This window comes from Tachysurus fulvidraco, chromosome 12 (assembly GCF_022655615.1).
Source record: "Tachysurus fulvidraco isolate hzauxx_2018 chromosome 12, HZAU_PFXX_2.0, whole genome shotgun sequence".
NCBI lineage: Eukaryota > Metazoa > Chordata > Actinopteri > Siluriformes > Bagridae > Tachysurus > Tachysurus fulvidraco.
The window spans coordinates 19,835,581-19,853,048 of record NC_062529.1 but is presented as its reverse complement, the minus strand read 5'-3'; the positions used below and the strand labels follow the sequence as shown (position 1 = coordinate 19,853,048).

The following is a 17,468-nucleotide window of genomic DNA, read 5'->3' as shown; positions in this document are numbered from 1 at the left end:
CTATTCTTTAACTGTTTATCATGTTACTGTAGGTTTAGATTAGTTTTTGAGGTTCGTTATTAAAAGTCATTCAGAGGTTTCAGAAACTGAAGACTATAAAATGTGACAATTCTAATTAGTCCAAAATGCAGCTGCCAGAGTTCTCACTAGGACAAGAAAGTATGACCATATAACCCCAATTTTATCATCTCTACACTGGCTACCTGTTAAGTATAGAATTGACTACAAACTGCTGCTACTTACGTACAAGGCTCTTAATGGTTTAGCTCCCATGTATCTAACTAGCCTTCTAACACGTTACAATCCTTCACGCTCTCTGAGATCACAAAACTCAGGACTTCTGCTAGTTCCCAGAATATCTAAGTCTACTAAAGGTGGTAGAGCATTTTCTTATTTAGCTCCCAAACTTTGGAATAGTCTTCCTGATAGTGTTCGGGGCGCAGACACACTTTCCCAGTTTAAATGTAGATTAAAAACTCATCTCTTTAGTCAGGCGTACACATAATACATCCCATAATATCATGCACCAGTACATCAGACCAGCACATTTTTATGAACAGCAGATATGTTAATCCCTTTCCACTGCTTCTCTCTTTGTACCTATCCCGAGGCATCCAGACACTGTACCAGCTCCCAACGTCCTCTGTGGGACGAAGCCTTTGGACGTCCACTGAACCGAGGCCGACTCTAAGAATCCTGAGACATCTCCAGTTAGACTCTGTGGTACTCAGGAGATCAGAAGTCCTTGAACCTCACACCAATACAACATTTAACTGACTGTATATTACAATCACACCCCCAGTGTCACCCATATGAGGATGGGTTCCCCCTTGAGTCCGGTTCCTCTCAAGGTTTCTTCCTTTACCAATTTAAGGGAGTTTTTCCTTGCCACTGCTGCCTGAGTCACCTCAGACTTGCTCATAGGGGAATAAATACATACACACTGTGAACTATATACATCTAATAATAATCTAGAATTTTTATTCTGTTAATTCTTATTTCTTTTATTATTCGTTATTTCCTTTATCATTAATTATGTTTACCTTCTGCTCTGTGTTTATGTTCTGTAAAGCTGCTTTGAGACAATGTCTATTGTAAAAAGCGCTATACAAATAAACTTGAATTGAATTGAATTGAATTAATTGAAAATGATAACTGGAAGAAAATGAGAGCTTTGTATCCCTTTTTATATAGTCAGTTTGCAAGACTGATTTTTTTAATATGGTGGCTGCTATCTTATATTTTGCAATGCTAATCACTTGATTCAATGACACATGATGAGAAAACAAGCAAGGGTCATGTCCTCCTTAGTGTAGAATCATTTCTGGATATAATTGTGCAATTCCTCTACAAAAACATCTCCCATTTCTTGTGGTCAAATGTGAGAGCATCAGCTGATCAAAGCCACAGTTATATATAACAGGACATGACAGTTGTCCATTTGCAGAACAATTCAAGAAAATGTTTCAAGAAACACACAAAATGAGGTACGTACCAAATACCACATGCACCTGGATATACATACATTATGTAGACTGGTTGAGCACATCTTTTATTTTTTCCAATGAGCAAAGCACTCCGGTTAAAATTTTAAATTTTTATATTTAGAGAGACATATATGTGAGTCAGTAGTAGCAGTAACAAAGGACATGTGGACTAAAGAAAGCAAATCCTTACACAATAAAATATTATTTGCAGAATGAGAATTTTGCTCATCTTCACCACTCTTGTGGCTCTGGCCAGTGTAGTCAGCGTCGCTCTGGAAGACCTGGAGTTCAGTGCATGGAAATCAAAGTTTGGTAAGAAATGATTTTACATCTAATCAAACTGTTAAACCTGAAAAACTACATGTTGGATTGTCTCACATCCACATGCTTATTTAAATTGGTAAAGAACAGAATAAAATAAGTAACAAAATAAAATATGTTTTGTCAGGATCAGTTGATTTTTTTTCTTAGGTAAGATCTATAAGTCTGCAGAGGAGGAGATTCAGCGTAAGATGATTTGGATGGAAAATCTTAAGCTGGTCATAGAACACAACATGCAGGCTGACCAGGGCATTAAGAGCTTCAGACTTGGCATGACCTATTTTGCAGACATGGTAAGTAATATATTTTTGAAAAGAAATTATTCATCTCGAATTTAGGAATTTTTGTTCCAGCTACTGACAAAACGTGTCAGTGATTTTTCAATTAGGGCAATAAAAAAACTCTGTAGGACAATAAAAAACTGTAATAATTTTGCCATTATACTGATCTCCACAACTTGAATATCCTGGGTTACATGAAAATATATGTTTTTGAAATGAACTGAACTTTATATGCTTTGTAGGAGCTTATTCAGCTCCTCCAAAAAGTATTACCCTAAATTAAAAAATAATTGTTGTTTTAGAAATTGCCTGATTTTTTCTGCTCCTTCTGAAATAAAAATAAAACATGAGAGAGAGCAAGAGAGAGAGAGAGAGAGAGAGAGAGAGAGAGAGAGAGAGAGAGAGAGAGAGAGAGAGAGATTTTTTTTTATCAATAAAAATGAATAAAAACATTTCAAATGCATGAACCCGAGAAGCATCCATTTCACTGATGAACAAGATTACAACATGTACCTGACTTCACTGCATCTCCATCTCTAACAGGATAACCAGGAGTACAGAAATACTGTATTCAAAGGCTGTCTGAATTCCTTTAAAATGACCACAGGAAACAGTACAGCTACATTCCTCCGAGGGGAATCTGTTCTGCCAAAAACTGTGGACTGGGTGAAAGAGGGATACGTGACTGAGGTTAAAGACCAGCATGAATGTGGATCCTGCTGGGCCTTCAGTGCAGTAAGGGCAGTCTTAACACATGCAACATGGCCTTTGTGCCTCAGTTGCTACTACATACAGTATAAGACGTGGACCCATTTGCAGATTGTGTTTTGGATAGAAATCTTTGTTTTTCATGTATCCTCTCTTAGACAGGGTCGCTGGAAGGTCAGACTCGAAAGAAGATGGGGAAGCTGGTGTCACTGAGCGAGCAGCAGTTGGTGGACTGCTCGGGCAAATATGGGAACTTTGGTTGTATGGGAGGATGGATGAACACGGCTTTTGAATATATTAGAGACAACAATGGAATTTACACAGAGGAGTCCTATCCTTATGAGGGCAAAGTGAGCAGAACATAAAAATACATTAATACGACAAACAGGTTGATATGACTTGAAGGGCATATCAAACATTTACTGCAGGATAAAAACGTTTTAGATGATAGCTATTTATTAACCCAGCTAGCATACTATTTTATAATTGACATTAATCTGCAGTAAGAGGATCTTTGGCATGAATGAGAAGGCATTCAATTTCTCACATGTACATTACAGCACTGTGAAGGTCAGCAGGGGGGGCACTTGCTCACAGGCCCAGCAGTTGCAGCTAATAGAACCCCATCCTTCTGATCAACAAACTAGAGCTTTAACCACTTGAGCTACCACTATTATCCTTAAAGACCCTTTCCTCTTGCTCTCTGCAGGATAATGATTGCAGATTTATTACAGACACTGTGGGAGCCACCTGCAATGGCTATGTGAATATAAAGAGTAAAGATGAGAAAGCTCTACAGGAAGCTGTGACCTTCATTGGACCAATTTCTGTTGCCATAGATGCAGGCCACATATCCTTCCAGCTCTATAAATCTGGTGAGTCTCACAGTTAAAACTGAGTCTTAATGCTGTCATTTAGTGGTCTGCTTTTATTTGACATAATCTATGGTTTGTTAATTAACAGATTAACAAATGTAGTAATTGATTCAATAATGCTGGAATAAGTGACCACCACATAATTGCTTTAAGGTATCTACGATGAGCCAGACTGTAGCAGCATTGGGCTGAATCATGGTGTCCTGGCTGTTGGTTATGGCAGGAAACAAAATAAGGATTACTGGCTGGTCAAGAACAGGTTAAGATTTAAAAAAAATCTAGAACTTTTTAATATATTTCATGTAATGCACCATACAAAAATGATTACATTAATAATAATAATAATAATAATAATAATAATAATAATAATAATAATAATAATAATAATAAGTATTATTATTATTATTATTATTAACAAAGGTATGTTCTATTTTTTGACTTTTAGAATTAAAATATCTAAAAGGTGAATGAATAATGTTATATATAATATTTAGAATTATGGAAATAATGAAATTTAATGAAATATGAAATTTAAAATTCACTTTAAAATAACTGTCAGCTTTAAATTATATGACTGAAGATACAGTATAGTCCAATGGGTCATAATAACCACCTACTTACTCCCTTAATTTACATTTACTTTACAGCTGGGGTCTCAAGTGGGGTGACAAAGGTTACATCAAGATGTCGAGGAACAAGAATAACCAGTGTGGTATTGCCACAAATGCCAGCTACCCTCTGGTTTAAAGGTGTAAAGAAAAAAGTCAGTGTGACAGCTATTTAAAAAATCTGTTTGTGTGTTAAGCCATCATTAATGGGATTAAGTGTTATGTTTTAAAATAATCATAATAATCAAACAATTCTTAGTATCAATATTATCTACTTTAACAGTAGATAATTTTACTTTTACTCAGTGCCAAGCAAATTATGGCATGAAATGTAGGTAATATTCCAAACTGTCCAGATTCTCCATGGTTACAGATTATAAAATTACAGTAGCCTTTTATGAGCAAATATAAAAAATTAAGTTAGCAATGTTACATTATTAACTTAAGTACCTTGTTTGGTAAGAATAAAAGTGAATTTTCTATTGATTTGGTATTGTATCAGATAATATTGAATGAATGTATTGTTTTGTATGAGACTAAAAATCCTGGATCTGGATTAACTCCTGTTTCTGGCTCTAACACAACTCAAATTTACTTTAAAAGAAATGTTAATCAGTGCATCAGCAGAATTAGGAGCATATGTGCAGGATAAGGCATACATTAGGACCAGGGCCGGAACCATTGAGTTAAAATAATGAAAACTTTTAAAAATGGAGAATTTGAACCTTGAATCTCTGGAATGACTCAAGTGTCAGTCCTGCAGCATGTTTTGTTTACATTCTCACATACATATCAACACACAAATAATATCTTTCATGTTTACTGTATGTTGTTCATGTTTACAGTTTTTTGCAGTTACAGTAATAATAAATACTTAAACAACTATTAAGTATTCTGATCATAGATTATTATGCATGGCATATATTGAGAAATGACAGTAGTAGTAGTAATAGTAGTAGTAGTAATAGAGTATTAGTTTATAGTAGTAGTAGTGTATTAGTTCATAGGCATATTATCAGTTGTTATTCATAGTCACCATATTACAATCCTGACATCCTTGACTGATCTCTTGAATTTGCTTTGTTTAGCATTTTATCAGCACATTTGGACAACAGACAAATGCAATGCACTGAGAGATTAATGAATGTTAATGTACAGTAAGATAGAAATAAATGGACTGACAGGAAATATTCAACATTGCAATTGAGAAATTACTGTTACTGAGTTTAGTATAGGAGTGTATTAGTTTATAAGCATATTCAATCATTCTTCACTGACCCCTTGGTGTTGGATCTGCAGTGTTTTGCTCATGTCTGTCTAGTTTTGGTGTTTCTCGAATTTCAACTTTCATTATTGCCTTGCCTGCAGTGGACATTGTTCCCTTCACACAAATTCCTTGTCCAGAATACATGACTTCACTTCCTGTAGCCCTTTCCCTGGTGAATGTACCTTTTGCGTAATACATTTTAGAAAACAGATTATCATTACAAGAAACATGGTTTTCAAAAATTCCAAGAGCTAAATAGTTTTCATACAAATTGTAGTCAAAAGGCACAGAAAACATTATGACAAGTTCCCCGACAAAGTACACTTCATCTTTAAGGATCTTGTATGCCAGGACTCCAACACAGCCACGTGCCACTGAGGCTGTTTTGCTAAAGGTGCAGGCTTCACTGGTCTTTGTTGCCACTGTAAGCTGAGGAGGATTAAGACAACATCCACTGCTATTGTAGCTCCTGGTAAAGAGTAAAGTAAACGAATAAAGTAATACGGATTGATCAGATTAAATACTCAAATGATTAAATTCAAAATTCTAGCATAATAGTGCAAATAAATTCTAAAAATCATGAACAAAGGAAGACAGACTAATGAAAAAAGTGCTTAATATGTCTGATGCATGTAGCAAACAAAATTAGAAATATTTTGCAGTCGTCATCTGATTGGTTGGATCTGAAAGCCTTTGTGACGCTTTAACTTCCCTCATAGAAGAGGGATGCTGCAGTGTTTACAACTGTGATAATGAATGCTTATGAGAATCAGATTCAGAAAGTGCTGAATTTTCCGAATGATGTGGATGGATTATGACGGATCCAGGTTTATTATTTTGTATGATTATGGAAGGTCTGGTTGCATGGCGGTCTGTTTTTATAGAAACATCGACTTTAAATTTTCATGCCAATAAACATGACGCTGACCAAGACGAACTGTGATTGGTTGCTTTACATACTGTATCAGCTAGACTTCATCTTGGTGATTTGGCTATGCGAGACTAATCAATGCTGTGTTACAGTTCCCAAGTATTTAATATAAATGTAGAAAAATTAATTTCATGTTTTTATGATTTTTCAAATATGATAATTTGATTAAGATTTGTTCTATGGAAGTTGTAAGAGGCCATGCATTATTTGATTATTTCTTTCTTGTTTTATCGTAAACACGACATCATTTTCTTGTTATCTCGACATAAAAACATCACTCTCATAATCCTACCATGATCGACCAGCAGGGTTGATATATTGTCAAAGACGTTAAAAATGCAGACATAACAGCCTCCTTCTTAAGTGTACATTTATGTGGAAGTTGTCAATCACCTGAGTCCCTGATCAAAGTAAAAGTGATGATGCTGCTTTACTGTGCTTTTGCCACCTCTAGAACATGTCCTTATGTCGAGATAACAGGGAAAAACCGATTTAATGCATGGCCTCTTAAGACTTCCCTAGCAATCAGAAAAAACATCAAAGTTTATTTTATTGCAAAAAATAATAAAATAACTAATAAAATAATAAAAAAAAAGAGTGGAAAAAGATAAATGGAAAAAGAAAACTAAAAAATATAAATGACTAAACTTTTTCTGTGGTCATACATAGAGAAGTAAAACAGTCATTTTTTAACTGATTTAATGTCACAAAAATTAAGCATTTTTATTTTTAACCCATTCCATAAACAAATTGTTATATTTGGAATAAATTATTTTATGTATTTTCAACTGTATTCAAAGTGTTACTGTACCGGTTATAATTAAATTGAATATAAACTGAAATCATTTTCACTCACCTTGGGTTTGATAAGGTGTAGCTGTCTGTGAAATTGGTAATTTGAATGGAGACATTTCTCATGGTGCCAATACTGCGGGATATATTGTCAATGTTGGTGCCTCTCAATGACTCCCCATTCTCAATAAGAGGTGATGCTGAGCTAGTAGTACTGTCCATTGACTGGTTTTACAGGAAATACACATAAATAAACTATTGTTATCTTCAGAAAACTACAGAATATGAATGTTTTTACTGTCATTGAAGCGGTATTGTACAGTAATTTACAGTCACTACTTGTTTAACTTAAGACGATAGATTAATAAATAGAGCCTCATGGACCTCAGTCACTGAGTCAGCATTTTCATTCAGTTATTACTTACCGTCTTCTCTATTACATTCACTGGACCATAAATGTACTGCGTCTATAACATCAGAAAATTAAAATCAGAAAATGAGCAATTAAACTTCATAAATAAATATTGAACATGAATTATGCACAGGCTCACACATCTACACATATAAATAATGTTTATGCAGCAATTGTTATATAATGATGTTCATAAAATTCTCCAGATTTCTTAATGCCTCACTAATTTTGTTTTTTGATTTTTGTCACTAATTTTGTAACAGCACTTACTGTACCTCTGTATTGCTGGCATTTTCCTTACAGCAGCATGCACAGGCTGACCGACACCGACGCCCACAAGAGTTAAACATGCTAGATGGTGCTCAGAAATATTCAGTCCTTCAGATCGTAGGATGAACTGACAGATTACTGAGGATTGTTCAAGTTTTTAAAGCCTTCATAGGGGATTTCAGATTACTGTATATCTTGGGTATTTTCCCTGGATATCTATTATGACTTTTGGTTTCAGTTTTACAAAGTGTAGCGTCTGAAAAATTTCCTAGTGTCAGCGATATTAACACTGATATTTCCTGTAAACCTGCAGTGAATAGACAATATCTGATAACATGCAGAAGGTTTTCACATGATGATGATGATGATGATGATGATTATTATTATTATCAAAGATATGTTCTAGCTTTTTATTTATTTATTTTTTTTAAAGATTTTTTTATTTTAGATCTAAAAAGGTGAATGAATAATGTTATATATAATATTTATAATTATTGATTTTACATTTTAAACTTCTGTTCAAAATAATTGTTATCTTTAAATTATTAAGATATAGTCCAGTGGGTTATAATAACCACTCAATTCCTCCCTCAATTTACATTTAACTTTACAGCTGGGGTCTCAACTGGGGTGACAAAGGTTACATCAAGATGCCGAGGAAGAAGCATAACCAGTGTGGTATTGATACAAATGCCAGCTATCCTCTGGTTTAAAGGTGTAAAGAAAAAACTCAATGTGATTAAAAATATAAGACCAAGACCTATTTTGCAAATATTATTTGTAATGGCTGTGTTATTTTGAACATTTGTAATTGATTAATGGGATGAAAATACTAAGTTTAAAAAAATCTAAATGATCAAACAATTCTTAGTATCAATATTTTTCACTTTATTAATATATCAATATTATCCACTTTCACTTCATTTGACATGATTTGTTAAATACTCAGTGCCAAGCAAATTATGGCCTGAAATGGTCCGATTAATGTTGTTTTTCCTTCAGTAAAAGAATTTTCAGACACATTGTGAATTTTGCACATTAACTTTTCAAATAATAACAATAACTCATCAGCTACTTAAGTGAAAAGGTATTTCACTTTTTTAAAGAGACGTTTTAAGTGTAGGTCATATTCCACACTGTCCAGATCCTCTATTGTTATAGATTATAGAATTAAGGTAGCATTTTATCAGCAAATAGTATAATACCTTAAGTTAGGAATGCACACATCAGCGGTGCAGTACATTATTAACTTCAGTACCTTGCTTGGTAAGAATAAAAGTGAATTTTAGTATAACTTGATTAACTCCTGTTTCAGGCTCTAACAAAGCCAAATTCGACTTTAGAAGAAATGTTATTTCTAAATGGTAGAAGAAATGTTAGAAGTGCATCAGCAGAATTTGGAGCATTAAGAGCTGAGAAATCACTCAAATGTGCAGGAAAACTTTTAAAAATTGAGAATTTGAACCTGGAATCTCTTGAATGAATCAAGTGTCATTCCTGCCTGTTTTGTTCACATACATATCAACACACAAATAATATATTTAATGTCTACTGTATGTTGTTCCTGTGTACAATGTTTGTTACAGTAATAATAAATACTTAAACAACTGTTAAGTATTCTGATTGTAGTTTATTATGCATGGCATATATTGAGAAATGACAGTAGTACTATATGGATATTGATAGATATATAGTATTTTAAATTTTAAGTAAATCTTTTTGTAAATTCATTTTAAACTTTAATTTTATATATTAATTTATTTATTTGTATCCCTATTTCTTCTTCTTCTTCTTCTTCTTCTTCTTCTTCTTCTTCTTCTTCTTCTCTTTATTATTATTATTATTATTATTATTATTATTATTATTATTATTATTATTATTATCAGTTTGTAATGACTGAAATGTAGTCTGAAGCTGTGCAAGAGTGCTACCAGGATGGTGTGCCCATTAAAACACAGAAGCTCCAAATAATCCAGTTCCTTAACATTTTATTGTCAAGCAATCATGAGACCAGAGATTCATGGTATAAATTCAAACACTCATCAACTCTGAATCTCCCCATGAGCTGTTGGATGTCACACTGAACAAAGAGCCACTAATTAACAATTTAATGCAGCTGTAGAGACAAAGCTCCTCTTACCCTGCTACACAGAATTGAATAGTAGTACTAGTAGTAGTAGTAGTAGTAGTAGTAGTAGTGTATTAGTTCATAGTAGTCAAAGTATATTAGTTCATAGGCATATTAAAAGTAGATATTCATAGTCAAGATTTTACAATCCTTGTAAAACATTTTGACAACAGACAAATGCAATGCACTGAGAAATTAATGAGTGTTAATGTACAGTAAGATAGAAATAAATAGACTGACAGGAAACATTCAACATTGCAACAGAGAAATTACTGTTATAGAGTTTAGTACAGAAGTGTATTAGTTCATAGACATATTCAATCATCCATCACTGACCCCCTGATTTTGAATCTGCAGTGTTTTCTTATATCTGTCTAGATTTAGTGTTTAAAAATCTCGAAATTCAACCCTTATTATTGAATTGCTTGCCGGAGACATTGTTCCCTTCACACAAATTCCTTGTCCAGAATACATGACTTCACTTCCTGTAGCCCTTTCCCTGGTGAATGTACCCTCCTTGTAATACATTTCATAAAACAGATCATAATTACATAAAACATGGTTTTCATAAATTCCAACGGCTAAATAGTTTTTATACAAATTGTAGTCAAAAGGCACAGAAAACATTATGACAAGTTCCCCGACAAAGTTCCCTTCATCTTTAAGAATTTTGTATGCCAGGACTCCAACACAACCACGTGCCGTTGAGCTTGTTTTGGTAAAGGAGCAGGCTTCACTGGTCCTTTTTGCTACTGTAGGCTGAGGAGGATTATGACAATATCCACTGCTAGTGTGCGTCCTATAATAGAGATAATAAAGTAATAAGAATTGCTCAGATTAAAAAGTCAAATTTTTAAATTCTAGCATAATAGTGTTAAGAAAGTTAAGTAAATTAAATTAAATTCTTGCATAATAGTAGAAATAAATTTTAAACCATTAACAAAGAAACACAGAATAATGTAAAGAGTACTTGTAATATGTCTGATAGATATATGAAGAACAAGGGTGAAGTGCAGAGTTGTAGCAACTACAGAGGTATAAAGTCGATGAGCCATACAATTTAACTATGGTAAAGTGCAGTGGAAGCTAGGCTAAGAAAGGAAGTCAATATTTGTAAGAAGCAGTATGGCTTCATGCCCAGATTGAGCACTATGGATGCAAATTTTGCCCTGAGAATGTTAATGGAAAAGTACAGAGATGGTCAGAAGGAGCTGCACTGCGTCTTTGTGGATTTAGAGAAGGAGTATAAAAGAGTGCCAAGAGAGGAGCTATGGTACTGTATGAGGATGTCAGGAGTGGCAGTGAAGTACATCAATGTAGTTCATGATATGTATTAGAGGAGTATGGAGTTCAAGGTGGAGGTGGAGCTACATTAAGGATTGGCTTTAAGTCCCCTTTTGTTTGCTATCATGATGATCAGGGTGACAGATGAAGTCAGACAGGAATCTCCATGGACAATGATGTTTGCGGATGATGTTGTGATCTGTAATGAGAGTAGGGAACAGGTGGAGGAACATCTGATAAGGTGGAGGTCTGCTCTGGAAAAAATAGGAATGAAAGTCAGTCATAGTAAAATAGAATAGATGAGAATGAGAGGGAGGGAGAGCATCATGAAGGAACGCCTTCGCTTTTACTTTGATCAGGGACCAAATTTTTAAACTGTAATCGATTACTAAAACATTAAGCCTTAATTCTTATAAATTCTGTCAATAGTTTTGTATTCATTTTGTTACGCATTTATTAAAAAATTATATATTTGTAATCATTTGTTATTCTGTGGTGTAGGAGCTTACAGACAGTCACTGTTTCCTCTTTCAGTGCTCTCACTTACAGTAAAAGCCTATGCTATTACCTATTCCCATGCAATATACATGCTTTTAGAAACAGCATCTGGATTAACCGCAGTAGGGTCGATATATTGTCTTCAGCAAAAAAAGATGCAGACATCGCAGCCTCCTTCTTTATTTGGAAGTTGTCAATCACCTGAGTCCCTGATCAAAGATCAAAGTAAAAGCGTATGCGATCATCCATGACGCTGCGCTACTGCACTTTTGCTGCTGCTAGAACATGTTCTTATGTTGAGATCAAAAGAAAAACTGTAATAATACATGGCCTAGTAAGACTTCCCTAGTGATCAGAAAAAATCATCAAAGATTATTTTAGTGCAAAAAATGGCAACAAATAAAAAATTAAGAAAAGAAGCAAAATAAAAAAGTAAGCTAAAAAAAATATAAGGCTAAACGTGTTCTGTAGTCCATAAAACAAACAAACATAAAAAGATACATAGAGAAGTAAAACAAAGTCATTTTTAATTTATTTAATGTCACAAAAATGAAGCATTTTTATTTTTAACCCATTCCATAAATTAATTATTATAATTAGAATTAATTATTTGATGTAATTTCAACTGTATTAGAGGTATTACAAGTCTAACTGTGCTGTTTATAAAATTAAATATAAATTCAAATCATTTTCACTCACCTTGTGTTTGATAAGGTGTACCTGTCTGTGAAATTGGTAATTTGAATGGACACATTTCTTGTGGTGCCTATACTGCGGGATATACTGTCAATGTTGGTGCCTCTCAGTGACACCCCATACTCAATACGAGGTGATGCTGTGCTAGTAGTTCTGTCCTTTGTCTGGTTTTACAGGAAAAAACACAAAAATAAAGTATTGTCAAATTTATAATACTACAGAAAATTAATGTTTTTTCATTCTCATTAAAACATTAACTACTTGCTTAATATAAGACAATAGATAGATAGATAGATAGATAGATAGATAGATAGATAGATAGATAGATAGATAGATAGATAGATAGATAGATAGATAGATAGATAGATAGATAGATAGATAGATAGATAGATAGATAGTTTACATTTTTATAATCTACCAGCTGCTATTGTGAGAAATGGGAATATCCATCTGAGATCATGCATTTTGAGGTTGTGTTTGAAAAGAAAATATCTTCAATATGAGGGAGTGTTGGCATGAATATGTTGTTAGATTTGTTTCAAAAGAGATCTTAATGTGAAATCTATAGATTATACTGTAGACTATAGTGACTTTTTGAACAGACATGAAAGACTGTCCTGTCCTTAAGTTAAGAAAGCAGGCTTGTTCGACTCACCACCCTCTTGTAACATGCAGTCAAAATGCACAAGCACAACACACTAATCAATTAAACTATACAGTTCATAAAACCAATCATCAATCTATTTTGTATCTTCCTCATTCCTCAATCCACAATTTATCATTTTCAATGTACAGTTCATGCAGTGATTTTATTGACTTTCATATTTAATTGTTACAGGAGCTTATAGCACTCACCTCATTTTCATGACAGCAGCATGCACAATCTGACTGAAACCGATGCCCACATCTCGGATCCATGCTAGACAGTGGTCAGAAGTATTCCCAAAGTTCACAAATGCCAGAGGATTAAGACAATATCCACTGCCAATGTAGGTCCTAGTATAGAGATAATAAAGTAATACAAATTGATCAGATTAAAAAGTCAAATAATTAAATTCAAAAATCTAGTGCAAATAAATTTTAAACCATTAACAAAGAAACAGAATAATTCAAAGAGTACTTGTAATATGTCTGATAGATGAAGAACAAGGGTGATGTACAAAGTTGTAGCAACTACAGAGGTATAAAGTTGATGAACCACACAATACAGCTATGGTAAAGTGCAGTGGACACTAGGCTAAGAATGGAAGTGGATATTTGTAAGCAGCAGTGTGGCTTAATTCCAGAAAGAGCCCTAGGGATGCAAATTTTTCCCTGAAAATGTTAATGGAAAAGTACAGAGATGGCCAGAAGGAGCTGCACTGCGTCTTTGTGGATTTAGAGAAAGAGTATCACAGGGTGCCAAGAGAGGAGCTATGGTACTGTATGGGGATGTCAGGAGTGGCAGTAAAGTACATCAATGTAGTTCATGATATGTATTAGATGAGTATGACAGCCAGAGTTGGAAGTAACGGAGTAAAATACTTCGTTACTGTACTTAAGTAAATTTTTCTGGTATCAGTACTTTACTCCACTATTTATTTTACGGACAACTTTTTACTTTTACTCATTACATTTTTACACAAATAATTGTACTTTTTACTTCTTACATTTTCAAAATGAACTCGTTACTTTTAGTATTATTTCTTCTCATTGAGCGCTGTTTCCAGCCTATCATCCTATCATTTTGTGGCTTTTTCACCATGTGACTGGTGTACTGTATTATTTACTGGCTATCAGTCATAGAGTAAGGATAGCGGAGCTAACAATGAGCAGCACGCTTGCAAAAGGAATGGCTAATGTTAATTCAGAGGGAGTCACCGATGTTAAAATAACTAACAACGAGGACATTCCTGAACACACATGGCCATAGAGTATATGAGGGAGATGTTTGAAATAATCAGCGTCAAAAAGGATTCCTGGCGAATGCGTTGCGAATTGTGTCAACCAGGGGCGGTTCTAGCCATTTTTTAGGGTGGCTTCAGCCCCCCTGTGACTTAAGTAAAGTTGGCCTCATATTCACAGATTCGAGTTTCCCGAGTCAGTAGCTCCTGAACTAAAGGGTGTTACTCCACCAACGTCTCTTTTTTTATCGAGAGGCAGTTAAAAATAAATTTTTCTCAAAATCGGCTTTCCTCCACGGTGGACAAAATACACAAGTCTCTATGTGCAGACAATTGAGAAACAGATTCCAAGGAATCGTCTGCAAAGTGCAAAACCTGAAAAGCGAATACTATAAAATACTATAAAAACAGTCAATAACTTTACTGTAGTACTGTCACCAAATTCAACTCACACATCACTGATGTCCTAGTTGATGTACTACAACACTTATTTTGGGGAAATGTTTTTTTTTTTTTTTTTTATGTTTTTCTTATAATTTTAAAAAATCAATAGCTTTACTGTAATATACTGTACTGTCACCAAACTCAGAACACACATCACTGATGTCCTAATACATATACTAAAACACTTATTTGGGAGAAATGTCTTTTTGTTGATTTTGTATGATTTTTCATAATATAAAAAAATCAATAAATTGACTATTATGGAAATTATATTCAATAACTTTTCTGTAATACTGTCCTAATACATATAGTAAAACATTTATTTTGGGGAAATGTCTTTTTGTTGATCTTTTATGATTTTTCATAATATAAAAAAATCAATAAATTGACTATTAATACAATAAATTAACTTTACTGTAATACACTGTACTGTCACCAAACTCAGAACACACATCACTGATAACTGACAAGTAAAGCAACCAATCACAGTTCGCATTGTTCAGCGTAAATTAATTTATTAGTTGTCATTTTTTGTAATAAAATAATCTTTGATGATTTTTTCTTATCGCTAGGGAAGTCTTAGTAGGACATGCATTATTACAGATTTGCTTGTAATCTCGACATAAGGACATGTTCTAGAGGTGGCAAAAAAGCAGTAAAGCAGCATCATCACTTTTACTTTGTTTACGGACTCTGGTGACTTCCACATGAATGCACACTTAAGAAGGAAGCTGTGATGTCTGCTTTTATATGTCTTAGACAATATATCAACCCTACTGCAGTTAATCCAGATGCTGTTTTTGAAAGCATGTGCATGGGCACGACTTTTAGGTAAAAGCGCTGAAAGAGGAAAAAGTGACTGTCTTTAAGCTTCTACACCAAAGAACACCAAATTAATACAAAACAATATTTATTTAACAAATGCGTGACAAAACACATACAAAATAATTGACAATATTTATAAGAAGAAAAGCTTAACGTTTTAATATTCCATTGCAAATAAAAATAAACTTGAATTTTAAAAATGTGTTCCCTGATCAAAGAAAAAAGGGAATGCGTTCCTTCATGATGCTCTCCTTACCTCTCATTACAGATCACAATGTCATCCACAAAAATCATTGTCCATGGAAATTCCTGTCTGACTTCATCTGTCACCCTGTCTATCACCATAGCAAACAATAAGGGACTTAAAGCCGATCCCTAATGTAGCTCCACCTCCATCTTGAACTCTGTCTGACCTACAGAACATCTCACTGCTGTCATCAGAGGTGGCAAAAGTACACACATCCTTTACTCAAGTAGAAGTACAGATACTCATTTTTTAAAACACTCCAGTAAAAGTAGAAGTAGTGACTACACTCTTTTACTCAAGTTAAAGTAAAGAAGTATGGGCTCTGACATGAATTTAAGTAAAAAGTCGCTGTTTTATATATATATATATACACACACACACACACACACACACACACACACACACATATATATATAGTATATGTATATATATATAGAGACCAGAAAACAACCACATATAGCAGGAAAGGTCAGGTGACCCAATACTTATAGAAATATAATGTATACCAAGTGTATCACCAAGGCCATATCACAAACTGTAGGGAGATTCCAGCTCTGTCCTTGAACACAACTCAAAATTACTGTGATATTTTACAAATGACAAAATTAATGTTAATTAAATTAAGCACTTCGTGTTTTTTGGGTTGACATCAGGGGCGGTTCTAGGATTTCATCTTTAGACGGGCTTAGCCCTCAGTGAGAATTTAAAACAAGAAGAGTTCTATATTATATATTATATGACAACTCTGGTAATAAGAATAGTGAAATTTCACTGCTTTTGGTTGCCGTCTTTGCGTCTTTCCGCCGATTAACGTTATAGATAAACGCCTCCAGCTCTGACTGCGCGTGCACTCTGCGCGTACCTGTGCTTTTCCGTTCAAATAAAGCAGACAGCTGAAGACGCACTTTTAACAGACTACAACACACGCGTGTAATAGTATGGAATAAAAGAAAAGTAAAAAAAGAAATCGCTCTTGGATCAAACTGATAAATAATTTTCTTTCCCATCGACGACATGTCCTGCATTTTAACGTAATTTTTTTGTTGATTTATAAAAGTAAAAATTATACTTATAGTTTTAGGGTGGCTGAGATCACACACAGGGAGACTTAAGTAAAGTTACTTAAGTAAAGTTGGCCTCATATTCACAGATTCAATTTTCCCGAGTCAATAGCTCCTGAGCTAAAGAGTGTTACTACACGAATAACACCACATTTTTATTGTAGTAATTCAGAGAGGCAGCTACAATGCAGCTACAACCTAATTTTCCTCAATATCAGCTTTCCTCTGCGTTGGACAAAATACATAATTCTCTATGTGCGAACACCGAAGACACAGATTCCAAGGGACCGTCTGCAAAGTGCAAACCCCGAAAAGCAAATACAAAAAACAGTCAATAACTTTACTGTAATACACTGTACTGTCACCAAACTCAGATCACAGATCACTGATGTCCTAATTGATATACTAAAACACTTATTTTGGGAGAAATGTCTTTTTGTTGATTTTGTA

At 34.1% G+C, this 17,468-nt stretch overlaps 2 protein-coding genes across 3 annotated transcripts; one reads left to right on the top strand and one right to left on the bottom strand.

Annotated features, from left to right (window-relative positions):
- The first annotated feature begins 1,380 nt into the window (after nucleotides 1-1,380).
- LOC113640578 (procathepsin L-like) lies at nucleotides 1,381-8,680 on the top strand. Of its 2 annotated transcripts, none has more exons than XM_047821285.1 (8): nucleotides 1,381-1,487; nucleotides 1,699-1,799; nucleotides 1,959-2,101; nucleotides 2,633-2,824; nucleotides 2,956-3,147; nucleotides 3,507-3,672; nucleotides 3,826-3,931; nucleotides 8,566-8,680. In XM_047821285.1, the coding sequence occupies exons 1-8, from the start codon at nucleotides 1,462-1,464 to the stop codon at nucleotides 8,663-8,665; spliced, it is 1,026 nt and encodes a 341-aa protein (XP_047677241.1). In that variant the 5' UTR covers nucleotides 1,381-1,461; the 3' UTR covers nucleotides 8,666-8,680. The 2 variants fall into 2 exon arrangements, with proteins under 2 accessions (XP_047677241.1, XP_026998914.2); XM_027143113.2 differs by lacking the exon at nucleotides 8,566-8,680 and adding an exon at nucleotides 4,320-5,165.
- On the bottom strand, nucleotides 5,275-8,080 carry LOC113661141 (bryoporin-like). The gene is made up of 4 exons (XM_047821286.1): nucleotides 7,958-8,080; nucleotides 7,696-7,737; nucleotides 7,335-7,495; nucleotides 5,275-6,016 (listed from the first exon to the last, which is right to left on the bottom strand). The coding sequence occupies exons 1-4, from the start codon at nucleotides 8,030-8,032 to the stop codon at nucleotides 5,551-5,553; spliced, it is 744 nt and encodes a 247-aa protein (XP_047677242.1). The 5' UTR covers nucleotides 8,033-8,080; the 3' UTR covers nucleotides 5,275-5,550.
- Nucleotides 8,681-17,468: the final 8,788 nt, after the last annotated feature.

Bases quoted from the DNA above. Each gene is read 5' to 3' on its own strand.
- LOC113661141 (XM_047821286.1), bottom strand. From the start codon at position 8,032: ATGTTTAACTCTTGTGGGCGTCGGTGTCGGTCAGCCTGTGCATGCTGC. The intron at 7,738-7,957 runs GTACAGTAAGTG...CTGATGTTATAG, and splicing joins AAAATGCCAGCAATACAGAG to ACGCAGTACATTTATGGTCC. The intron at 7,496-7,695 runs GTAAGTAATAAC...CTGTAAAACCAG, and splicing joins TGAATGTAATAGAGAAGACG to TCAATGGACAGTACTACTAG.
- LOC113640578 (XM_047821285.1), top strand. From the start codon at position 1,462: ATGTTTCAAGAAACACACAAAATGAG. The intron at 2,102-2,632 runs GTAAGTAATATA...CATCTCTAACAG, and splicing joins TGACCTATTTTGCAGACATG to GATAACCAGGAGTACAGAAA. The intron at 3,148-3,506 runs GTGAGCAGAACA...TGCTCTCTGCAG, and splicing joins CCTATCCTTATGAGGGCAAA to GATAATGATTGCAGATTTAT.